At 40.0% G+C, this 12205-nt stretch overlaps 1 protein-coding gene across 3 annotated transcripts in view; it reads left to right on the top strand.

The window, feature by feature from the left end:
* The window catches only part of LOC145996390 (carcinine transporter-like), a 69568-nt gene that overhangs the window by 33476 nt on the left and 23887 nt on the right, over positions 1 to 12205 (top strand). For all 3 annotated transcript variants that reach the window (XM_083132822.1, XM_083132824.1, XM_083132823.1), the window contains exons 2-5: positions 2598 to 2839; positions 6504 to 6616; positions 8634 to 8796; positions 11086 to 11243. In XM_083132822.1, the coding sequence (XP_082988948.1) occupies positions 2607 to 2839; positions 6504 to 6616; positions 8634 to 8796; positions 11086 to 11243 (667 nt within the window). In that variant the 5' untranslated portion in view covers positions 2598 to 2606. The remainder of the gene's footprint in view (positions 1 to 2597; positions 2840 to 6503; positions 6617 to 8633; positions 8797 to 11085; positions 11244 to 12205) is intronic.

Here is a 12205-nt window from a genome sequence, read left to right as displayed (position 1 = left end):
AATTTTAACACAGAAAACAATATGTATCGCATTAAGGAGCAAAAATGACAGCCTCCTCTATGCAATTTCTACAAGAACACGTGCCGGAGCCAGAGTTGAAATGATGTTGGAGCCACATAATTTATTTATTTTGAATAATTCCAAAATTATGAAATATGAACAATTTGTTGCTGCTGTTCGCTGCTCTCTTGCCAAAATGCTTTATTGGGATGCTAACACCATGACTGGCTTCCTCCTTCATGAACTCGTGCACGTTGCTTAGAATTTCCCGAGCTTGGCTATGCAAGGTTTTTGATTTCAACTTCGACAGAACTGGAGGCATTATGGAATTTAACGTTCATCAGCAAACACACACTTTTACATAAACACACGCAATACACGCACACAACGTCAAACCGGTCAAATACTTAGTATAAAATAAAAATATGGTGCTTCCAATCCAACAAAACTCACCGCCACTTTACCTGCTTTCCCCTTCCGTGACAGAAATAGTGCTTCATTATTACAGTTGGCAACACTAGTTACTAGCTAGCCAATGAACATGCACTGCATAAAAGAAGCAACGACTCCGCCGTGCTATATTGCCACATTGCCGTCCCTGCTGACCGGTGGGAACCGCGAGCTGGAGCGCTGTTCAATTGTTTTCAATGAAGTTTGCGCGAGTGTGTCCAGGAATGGAATGACAATATGGCAACAATAGCGAAGGTTTTCGAGCAGGGTAGAACACGTGATGCTAAGAGAGAGGGAGACGAAACGAAAATACGTTTCTACGCAACGGCAAATTTACGTGTGTGGCACTCTACGCGATGCAGATGTTATGCCCAGAACTTTGAAAAAATTGTATCTGTTGTAAATGATCTCGACAAAGAAATTCTGCAAGAACTGTTGATGGAGCCCTCCTTAAAAGTCGAATTGTCATACATCTCAACAAACCTGTCCATTCTCTCTAATTCCATATGAAAGCTTGAATCGTCCGCGAACACTTTGGCAGCTTCCGTAGGTGAAGTCTGTATAGTACTAGAAACGAAACTGAAAGAACTCACTGGATCTAAATGTCTAAATGTACAGAATTTTTGGGGAAAAACCAAGGTTTTCAAACATTGTGCCAAATTGCATGTGTTTTGGAAGGAGGTGAAGTAGAGGAAGAGGAAGCTTAGGAAAACTTCAGTGTTAGTGACATTTCGTGCTCCAAATATGCAAGAATTGTTTCTTGTGACGTGGAGCGATCTTTCTCACAATATAAGATGCTTTTCAGAGATAATCGTCACAGATTTACAATGGAGAATTTGGAAAGAACTATGGTGATCCACTGCAACTCTTCCAAAAAATAACTCGCTAAGAGGTAATTATTTAGAAACTAATTTCAGGTGTTTAAAATGCATGTTATAGTTTGTTTTTGTTACCAAATGTTTTTATTTTTGTCACATATTTTCCTGTTTTTATCACATATTTTCAACATTTATGACACATAAAAAATAAATATTTCTGAGTTTTTTAGCACATAAAGTTCCGTTCCCTAGTGATGGCATTGCAAGCAGCAAGATTCGAACGACGTATGGTAGACTAACACCACATTCTTGTGATAATCGGCATGTGCTACGGTTTGGGGACTTTGCAAATGAATCCAGGACTGCTGTGTGCCTGCCTCCCTGATAGCGTAGTGGTAACGTCGTCGCTTTGTAATCAAGGGGTCCCGGGTTCGATACCCGGTGGAGGCACGTAGTGATTCGGATCCTACTTTAAACTCTAAGTCTAGTCCCGATTAGCCTTTCTGTGCATAAAGTGAACTTAAAACAACAGCTGTTATTCCAGCCGTGGCTATTTCTTCGGTGGAAGTTCTGGGACGTCCTGATCGTCACCTGTTGTTGACTGATCCTGTCTCCCGGAACTTTTGGAGTAATTGTGAAACTGTCACATGTGACACTGGATCTCGTTGCGAGTGTTGTAGATTAAAGTCATTTGCAATGGCACGTGAATTTCTCTCCCACAGACAGCAGTACGATGTCGATGCGTTCCTCTCGCGTTAGGAGCATTCTGGCACTGTTTTCTCACACCTGGAAAATGAGACATTTGTTACAATCATGCAGTCATGACGTTTTACTGGTTAAAGCTACGTCGAAAACACCTTCACCATTGAATTTCTCGTGAAGTTCTAGCCAGATTTGATATGTCACATGACCCCCTTCCCATTTAAAAATTATGAGTTGAATTTAATATGGCGGCCAACAATATGACGGATGTCCGCTTGAAACACACCAATATGGTCCCCCTTAGGCCTAACCTGTTTCTTTCATGACCAATTGTACCCAGCCTATCTGCCTTACATTCTTGGGGGTGATAAGGGACTTTTGAATCACCATGTATTGTCGATCACTTTAAACCAGATGAATTTAACAGTAATAAACTCAGTGGAGAAATGGCCACTTGGAAACGAAAGTGGAATGTATTCGCATTGTACCAGAAGGTATACGCTAATGACTCATAAGTAATGAGTAAGGTTAACCTTCGACTACAACCCTGGCTTTCTCTTACATCAATGTAGTCAGAGCTGATGCACCCATACTCAACTGATAGCACCAATCATTTCTTCCTCACAGGATACCAAGATGGCTACCAACAGCGAAGACATATACGAGAAGCTGATGGAGTCCATCGGCCACTACGGATTCTTCCAGAAGCGCTTCCTCTACCTCTTCAACTTCGTCTTCGTGGCGCTCGTCTCCATGCCCTTCATGAACATCGTCCTGAGCATGGACCTCCCTGAACACTGGTGCCACGTGCCTGGCAGGGAGGGGACCAACTTCACGCTGCAACAGTGGAAGGACTTGACTTTGCCCAGGTACTCTTTGTATATAATGTTTACTGAAAAGCGTACGGTTAAGCAACTTGACAACTGTAATACACGTATGCCTTAGTGATGTAATCCGAACGTATCTTTTTGTTGTAGCTTCGCGGTTAATCCGTTTCTCGCTTGTTCCTCTCGTGTTTATTCCGTTTCACGCGGAATCTTTTCGCTCTTATTCCTTTGGTTATGTTCCGTTCGCGCGTAGTCCGTTTCGCTCCAATTCCTTTCGCGCTTTATCCGTTTCGCTCTAATTCCATTCGCGCTTTATCCGTTTCGCTCTAATTCCATTCGCGCTTTATCCGTTTCGCTCTAATTCCAATCGCACTTTATCCGTTTCGCTCAAATTCCTTCGCGCTTTATCCGTTTCGCTCTAATTCCTTTCGCGCTTTATCCGTTTGACTCTAATTCCATTCGCGTTTTATTCGTTTCGCTCTAATTCCTTTCGCGCTTTATCCGTTTGGTTCTAATTCCATTCGCGCTTTATCCGTTTCGCTCTAATTCCAATTGTACTTTATCCATTTCGCTCAAATTCCTTCGCGCTTTATTCGTTTCGCTCTAATTCCTTTCGCGCTTTATCCGTTTCGCTCTAATTCCATTCGCGCTTTATTCGTTTCGCTCTAATTCATTTCGCGCTTTATCCGTTTGGCTCTAATTCCTTTCGCGCTTTATCCGTTTCGCTCTAATTTCAATTGCACTTTATCCGTTTCGCTCAAATTCCTTCGCGCTTTATTCGTTACGCTCTAATTCCTTTCGCGCTTTATCCGTTTCGCTCTAATTCCAATCGCACTTTATCCGTTTCGCTCAAATTCCTTCGCGATTTATCCGTTTCGCTCTAATTCATTTCGCGCTTTATCTGTTTGACTCTAATTCCATTCGCGTTTCATTCGTTTCGCTCAAATTCCTATCGCGCTATATTCGTTTCGCTTTAATTCCTTTCGCGCTTGATCCGTTTGGCTCTAATTCCATTCGGGGTGTAAGGGGTGACCTACCACGTAGTACACCCAAACGTCAACCTCACTTCCACGTTAGTACACCCTGGACTGAAGACTAACGAGGCTCTGGCGACTGGCCCCATGGCCAGTATAATTTTGTTTGTATTGTCCTGTTGTCCTCATGTGTGCTGAGTGCCCGTATACAGCCTCAGCTTTTAACAGAAGTTAGAATATTTTAAGATTTTTTAATTATGCGACGTTAGAGTTGTTCTTTGTAATGATAAGGGGCTGGCCCCCGTATATTGTGACGGGGCCAGCCTAAATATTGACGCTCCCGCAATTTTAAAATCAAATTAAAATTCTAATTCCAATTGCACTTTATTCGTTTCGCTCTAATTTCTTTCGCGCTTTATCCGTTTCGCTATAATTCCTTTCGCGTTTTATTCGTTTCGCTCTAATTCCAATCGCGCTTTATCCGTTTTGCTCAAATTCCTTCGCGCTTTATCCATTTCGCTCTAATTCCTTTCGCTTTTTAACCGTTTCGCTCTAATTCCTTTCGTGCTTTATCCGTTTCGCTCTAATTCATTTCACGCTTTATCCGTTTCGCTCTAATTCCTTTCGCGCTTTATCTGTTTCGCTCTAATTTCTTGGCGCTTTATCCATTTCGCTCTAATTCCTATCGCGCTTTATCCATTTTGCTCTAATTATTTTCGTGCTTATTTCGGTGGGCAATTTTGGTTTCGCGATTAATTCGTTTCGCTGCATTTCCTTCCTTATTCCTTCGCGTTTATTCTGTTCTTCATTTCTCATTTAATCCTGTGTTACGTTTCGGGGTTGTGTCCTTTCGCGGTTATCCCACCACCCCGTGAGGTAATATCTGTCATTTGAAGTAATCACATTGCATATCTTGAAGAGCAGGCGGGGAATCTCTTGTGCAAACATGTACAACTATTCTAATTACAGTTTTAACGTTATTTACCGTTTATACAGCATGTGTCTGCCAAATCCGGACAATAGAAACAGTGCATTATAGCCTAGCAAGTGTTTATTCGTCAAAAACGTACCCTTACCAAACGAGCTTTGACATGTCACTGAAGGGAACCTTCCCGAATTTGTTATTCAATGTCACCCCCTTTCGCTTTGATCATTGCCTCGATTCTATGCCTGAAGCACAAACTTGCCGTCTTTAACTGCTCTTGGTTCAAATACAAGTTGAGCATTGTAGGTCAAATGATTTACAATATCTGTCGTCGCTGCCTTCTCCGATACCCGGTGGAGGCACATAGTAGTTCTCATCCCACTTTAAACTTTATTTCTAGTACCGATTAGCCTGTCTGTGCATAAAGCGAACTTAAAAACTCAAAACACATTTTCGATGTTTGTGATAATTTTTTCCGAGGAAATTAATCTCAAGTGTATCTCTTCCTTTCTGTAATCATTGTTATAGATCTGTTTCTACTCTTACGGCGGCCGCTCTACATGCTGGCAAGGGAAGTGGGGGCGGGGAATACGCAGCAGACCAACCACACAACACCGGAGGCGCCGAGAGTTACGACGTGGAGGGGAGGAGGTGCTGCCCCCACCTCGTTCTACAGGCTGTTGCGCGTGCTGGATTGGTCGCTTCCCCGCTCCCCACTTCCCCTGACAGCATGTAGGGCGCCCGCCGTAAGAGTAGAAAAGGCATATAATACAAATAACGTACAGTCAAAGACAAAGATAATGGTAGGCAATTTGTGCACCGCTATTTTCACTACTTTTTTATTCCCCATCCTGTGTTCTTTTAAGGAATGAAACTATGTTGGTTCAAAGCAGACATTGTTCTCTTCTTATTGACGTTATTATTTGAATTCATTGTCATCACATTGTGTAATACAGACCGAATGAAAATGGTGGTGGACAATTCGCCTACTGCTTCTTTCACCGTTGGGTGTACAACTACTTCTACTTTGCAAGAACCTACTGATGCACTGCTGTTCGGATTCCACTCTGAAGGTCGAGTTCCGATTAGTTTATCTGGCCACAAATTGGACCTAAAGCGAACCCTTGTAAATGTCTAGCTGTAAATATGACAGACACACATGCCATTCTATGTGTATGTGTGTAGGGGTGACCTTCTGGCAGGGAAACCTCACTTCCCCGTAGGACACCCCGGTGATTGCTTCCTGCAGACCAATGAGACTCTGGCGCCTTGACCTACGGAAAGGATAATCTTCTGAGAGTGTGAGTGCCACTTCACAGCCTCAGCTTTTAGTTAAGGATGATTTATTCCTCAGAGATAGCATTGTTTTAGTTCTTTACAACTAACGAATGAATAAATAGTTTTAAAAGTTGGATTGAGAAGTTTTTTTAACAGACTTATTATATTTTCTTGGTGCACTCCTGTTCAGATGAAGTGACATATTTTTCAACAGCTCAACAGTTCTCTTTATGTGAACAGGAGTGCACATGGCCTGGCCTCAATTTTGTTTAAGTTAAGGGGCTTGTGTAACGGGCAAAAATATACTTGTGTGTTGAAATGCTCATAATATAAAAATCAACCAATGAAGGATAGGTTGTTTTTAACATCTAGAAAAATCAAGTCCTGTAATGATTCTGATTTACAACGAAATACTTCATGAAATGGGTCAAAATGTATAATATATCACACTTGAAAAAATATGGACTTTTATTATACCCACGCAACTTGTTCATCCAAGATTGGAAAACACTGCTTCTTGTCTTTTCAGGGAAAAGGACAACAGGGGGCAGTTCAGTACAAGCAAATGCAAAATGTACGACGTGAATTCAACCTCCTTCAACGAAACCGAATTCGGCAACCACAGTTCGAAGGAAATCGTCAGTAAGTATGCTGAACTAAAGTTTCTGTGCATCTTCAAAACTGCATTATTGCTGTCTCTGCTCCTTCTAAACGCACTGTTTTCTGATTGTTTACCATTATTTGTACTGAGTAACTGTTAGTACAGCTAAGGAAAACAATAGTTTAGGAATTTTGTATTATTTTTAATAAGCACGAAGCAGAGACTGGAGAGACGTGATTTTAACGTAACATTGTTTCCGCCTACTGTGGGAAAATGGAGAAAACTACTTACATCAAAATGTTGAGTTTCAGTTGACTGCTGTGCACACGGTCCTCACGATCATTCTGGTATAGAATTGCCCACATTGCAATTTGCTGCTGCATGTTCAGCGCCATTTTGGTTAATGACGTAAACTCGAGCGCGCGACTCTTAATCTGAAATGAAAAAATGAAGTTTCAAGTTGAATATACCATTCACCATTTCCCTCTATATTGTACAGTAGCTCACTACATTTGCTTCAAACGTGTAGCCATATTAATGACTCACCCTCTATATTGGTGTATGCGGGTTGTGTCTTGTTCTGTATCTTGAAGTTATACACAGTGTGGAAATTCCCGTATTATGTACCAGTTGCAAATAGCACTAGGGAAATAGTCCGCTATAACTTATCATGATTGATAACACAGTCAATAACACAATGTGCTCACAATATACCGGGTGATCCGTTTGGGTATGGATAAAATAAAATGGATGTGATCTTTTTTGGTCAAATGTAATTACCTGAAATATTGTATACAAAAGACTGAAAGGTGGGAGTTTTTACTTTTATACACTACTAACAGTTTGGTACAGTTCAGTTTTCTACATGGCCTCCATTGCGAACTCTGCACAACTCATAACGGTGATTCAATTCGTTCCACGTCTGGTGTAACATCTCTGGGGCGATTCTGTCGAAAGCCTGTGTGATTTAGAGTTTCAAATCATCAATATTTGTGGGTTTCTGTGACTAGACAGTGTCTTTAACGAAACCCCAGACGAAGAAGTCTGGAGGGGTTAAATCTCCCACACTTATCATACCAAAGGACACATTTAGCCCGTTGCTGGTTCGTAAACGCCATTTTAACAATAACGAATCAGTTCAAACTTCATTGTTGCCAACACACTACAGCAAAACTACTATGTTTCACGCATGAAAACACCAACACGAAAATTTTCCTACTGTCACATATACGTTTCTATTAATGTTTTATGTATATTATCCATACCAAAATGGATAACCCTCTATAATATGTCTGGATTTTAGTTGGTAGTAATAATTCATCTTCTAATGACATTATACAAGGGAGAGTCAAACTTAAACGATAATTTGTTTTTGTTTCTTATCTAGGAGATTTCTATATGTAAGGTTACACAAGTTTGCTGCATTTTAGCAGACACCTATTTCTGATCTACACATATGTTTAACTTTGAGTCAGTGCCTGTATATCTCAAGAAGAATAAGTCTTTTGGGTCCACGTGCAGGCCACTGCGAAGGCCTTACCACCAATCTGACTGCGAACTGAGGCCATTGTCGAAGTTTCTCCTCCATTAGTAAACTTCCTGCTGTGCTAAGCATTCACAGATATAGATTTAATTTTCATTTGCCGAGACATTTCTGTACGCGTTAGGCTGACAGAAGGCAAGAAACCACTCCTCATCAGTGGTGCAAGTATGTATAGGAGGCGCCATCTTTAAAATAACAAAAATGGCGTTTTGAAGCGCTCACTTCATTAGTGTTGCAGCCTTAGGGTCGTTTTGTAAATAACAGTTGGTGCCTCATGCAAATTTGAGCTGTGTACAGTCTGTCCTACAATTTTTATGGGAATACCCAGTGGAGGCACATGGTAGTTCGGATCCCATTTAAACTGTATGTCCAGTTTCGATTAGCCTTTCTGTACATAAAGTGGACTTAAAACAACAATTCAATGAATGAAATTTTCATTTGGTTTTTAAGGTTTTCATTTGAGTTTTGTAATATATACACAAGAGGCTATACATTATACAAATGCAATTTTCCAGGTTGCATGCACGGCTGGGACTACGACACCACCTGGTACAGCAGAACAGCTCCTACGGATGAAGACTGGGTGTGCGACAACGACTTGTACGTCACGTACACGTACACGTGGGGACGAGTGGGTGGAATCATTGGAACAGCTATCTTTGGCCACCTTGCAGATGCGTAAGTTGAATGTCCATGCTAACGAGGCAACGATTGAGCGCCAGAATAATCCTCTGTGCTGCCCTTTCACAAGACACACAAATGCCAATCTCCCTTCTACGTAGTACACCCTGCATTGCATTTTACAGACTAACGAGGCTCTGGCGTCTGGATTTGCATCCAGGATAATCCTCTGTAGGGAATGTTGTTGCGTCGTCCATGTATGTTTGTGATTGTCCCTTCAGACATTCTTCATGTCACCATTTATCCCCATCGTCGCGATTAGCCAAAAGTGTTAGAAAAGCGAGTAAAATAACCTAATTCAATCAATCAATCTTCCAAATCCAGTGCTCTAACTCCCTTGAAGACGAGAAAGGAGTAGTTCTTTCGAAACGTAGCGTTAGACTAAGCATAATAAGTAGGGCTAGAATTTTGATGCAAATGCATCTTTTCTTTGGTAAGGCAGAAACATTGCATAAGTAGATAGGAATGTGTTTTACACGTAAGTGAATAAATTGGAATGCCTTTGTTAGGGCATTTTGTTTCATTTTTGACCCATTTTGGAGTAAATGTCATTTTTTAAACTTTTTAAACCGTTCAAGTCATTTTTCGGCATTTTAAAAGCTATCTTATGCATTTTTCTACATTTTGGTGAAAGAAGGGGCATTTTACATGCAAATGTAACCCTTTGAAGGATAGAGGTTCCCGACTCTCGTCTCGAACATGTGCAGTATTATTGATACAAGCTGTTGTGTAACAATTCAGCTCAAATAATGTGATTTCCCCCTCTATCAGTAAATACATTGTCGCCGAACGGATTATTGTTAAAAAAAACAAGGGGTAGAAGGTTTTGTGCTCTGTATCGGGAAACAATTTGCACTCCATGGAATTGAAAGTGACTCAACAGCAAGTGATATTGTTCATTTCAAGTCAAGTTCATTGGTAGTCGAGAGAAGTTTTTCCATGTACAAGGCTATCTTGTCCGACAACCGACAATCATTCATTTTTGAAAATTTTCATATGATTTTCATTGTGTACTGCAACTCAGTATTTAAAGTGTAAAAGATGACAAAAAGTGAACTTTCTTACTTGTACTACCATACGCAATGAACATGTGATAGATACTGTAACGTTAATTTGTAATTTCAATTTCTCTTGGTAGTTTATAAATTTGTTCTACAAATCTTTCAGAATTTTTAGGTCATTTTTCTAAGTTTATAGGGCATTTCCTTGAATTTATTAGGTCATAAATGCATTTTTTAAAGGTCATTTTTTGGCAATTTTAATGTCATCAAAATCCTAGCCCTAATAATAAGACAATGGGTAACCTCCAATTAACACTGAATGCTAATGTAGAGCCATTGTCTCTCTAACATTCAGAGAAAACTGACATCCAAGAAGAAATGGCTATCACTGCACGCAACCCTAAATAAAAGTTAAATCTTTTCTTCTTTTCTCTTTTCCCCTACTCTCTTTTATATTTTCTGTTCTCCTTTCTTTTTCGTTTACTTTCCTTTTCCTTTTTAATTTTATCATCTTTTTCTTTTCTCAATTCCGTTTCTTCTCTTCTTTATTTTCTCTTTTCCTTCTTTTCTTTTCCTTCATTTCACTTTTCCATTTCATCCCTTCCTTCTCTCCTCTTTTCCGTTTCATCTATTTTTTACGTTTCTCTTTTTCTTTTCTTTTCCTTCATTTCTCTTTTCCGTTTCTATTTTTCTACTTTCCTCTTTTGCGTTTCTTCTATTTATACTTTTCTCCTTTCCTTCTTTTCTTTTCCATCATTTCTCTTTTCCATTTCTTTCCTTCCTTCTTTTCCATTTTCCTTCTCTCCTGTTTTCCGTTTATCTTATTTTTACTATTCTCTTTTCCTTTTCTAGGATGTGAGGGATGGTCGTTGTTTTAAAGACAGTCCAATTGTCTAAAACACTTGCACTTAGTACACTCCTGCAGACTAGCGGGGCTCTGGCGTCTGAGCTCGCTGGCAACCTCTGTAATCCTCCGTGGGACTGAATGTTGTGTGCTAGTCTCCATGTGTGTTTTTGATTGTCCTTTCAACAATTTCATCTTATCACCATTCGACCAAAAGTGGTAGGAATAGCAAAAATACAAATACCATAATTATAATACTTGTAATCCTTCATAGCTCGCTCATCTCCAGCTTCATTTATATTATTAAGCTGTATACCCCTCTGCCTGAAGATGCAGTTGATAAAAATAATGAAAAAACATCCTTAAAATTAGTGTTCTTGTTCTAAGCATTAATAATTGCCAACACAGAGTGCGATACTAATTTATTCTTGTATATTTCAGAGTCGGCCGGAGACCAATTCTGTTCATCTCTCTCGGAACCCTGGTCCTTGGGAGACTGATGACCGCTGTGACGGCAGACTACTTCCCGCTCTTTGCCACAGCGTCTGCGCTAGGGAACGCTGCCTCGCTGGCGGTGTACCAAACGCCCATTGCGATAGGTAAGCGGAAGGCCACCAGGAATGCATGGGAGGACAATGGCCCCCCAGAACTTCACAAATTAAAAAGGGAAATACATTTCTTTTATGAAAAACTTTGTATATAGATTACAATTGGTTACCTTTTTCTTTAGTTTTACTTTCTGGGATAAAGACTAGGTTAAACATAAATGCAATACATTTACGTATTAATAAAAACTTAATATGGCACAGAAATTGATGTGTGTTTGTGTGTGTGTTCGCGTGTGTGTGTGGTAAATATATAATCCAATGAATATTATTAAAATATATATGTAACTTAAGGCATACTACTAAGTCACATATATGACTTACAGACACACACACACACACACACACACAGACACATATGTATGAATGCTCCTGATTAGTATCGTCAATTGGATGCCGAAACTTGGGGGGGGGGGGTAGCAGACAAGGCTTCGCATTATAAGACCATTGTGCGGGGGCAAAAGTGACAAAAAGGTGTGGGGGTCAACTGCCTTACCACGCCCCCCCCCCATAATCATCGCCACTGCTCCTGATATAATCCTAGTAGCAGAATTAATAGAAGGAAAATCTTACTTAACATCACCATATTATTAAATATTCTAAAATAATGTTCGTTATTGGAAGTAATAATACGATTTCTACATGACACTGAGGAAGATTGCTTCAATTAGGAGGAAACGTATGGAGAACGTGAATCGGGTATGTGACTTAGATGAAATCCGATATCGAATGGAAACCTTTTTCCTCATGGATAATTGTTTTTCTTAGTATGGAAGCTAGGGTCATTGCTATTAAACGAATTTATTTATTGATTAATGATGTATTAATAATTGCATTAATTATTTACGTTATGGAAAGAATCTCTCTGCTTGAAAGTCAAATCAACTTGTAACATACTAAGTAAATTTTGTAGTTACCTATCACATCAGTGATCCTTTCTAGAGACACTCACTTCC

This window comes from Lepisma saccharinum, chromosome 12 (genome assembly GCF_977018435.1).
Source record: "Lepisma saccharinum chromosome 12, izLepSacc3.1, whole genome shotgun sequence".
NCBI classification, from domain to species: Eukaryota; Metazoa; Arthropoda; class Insecta; order Zygentoma; family Lepismatidae; genus Lepisma; species Lepisma saccharinum.
The sequence above is the reverse complement of the archived record's forward strand: the minus strand, read 5'-3'. Positions and strand labels throughout refer to the sequence as shown.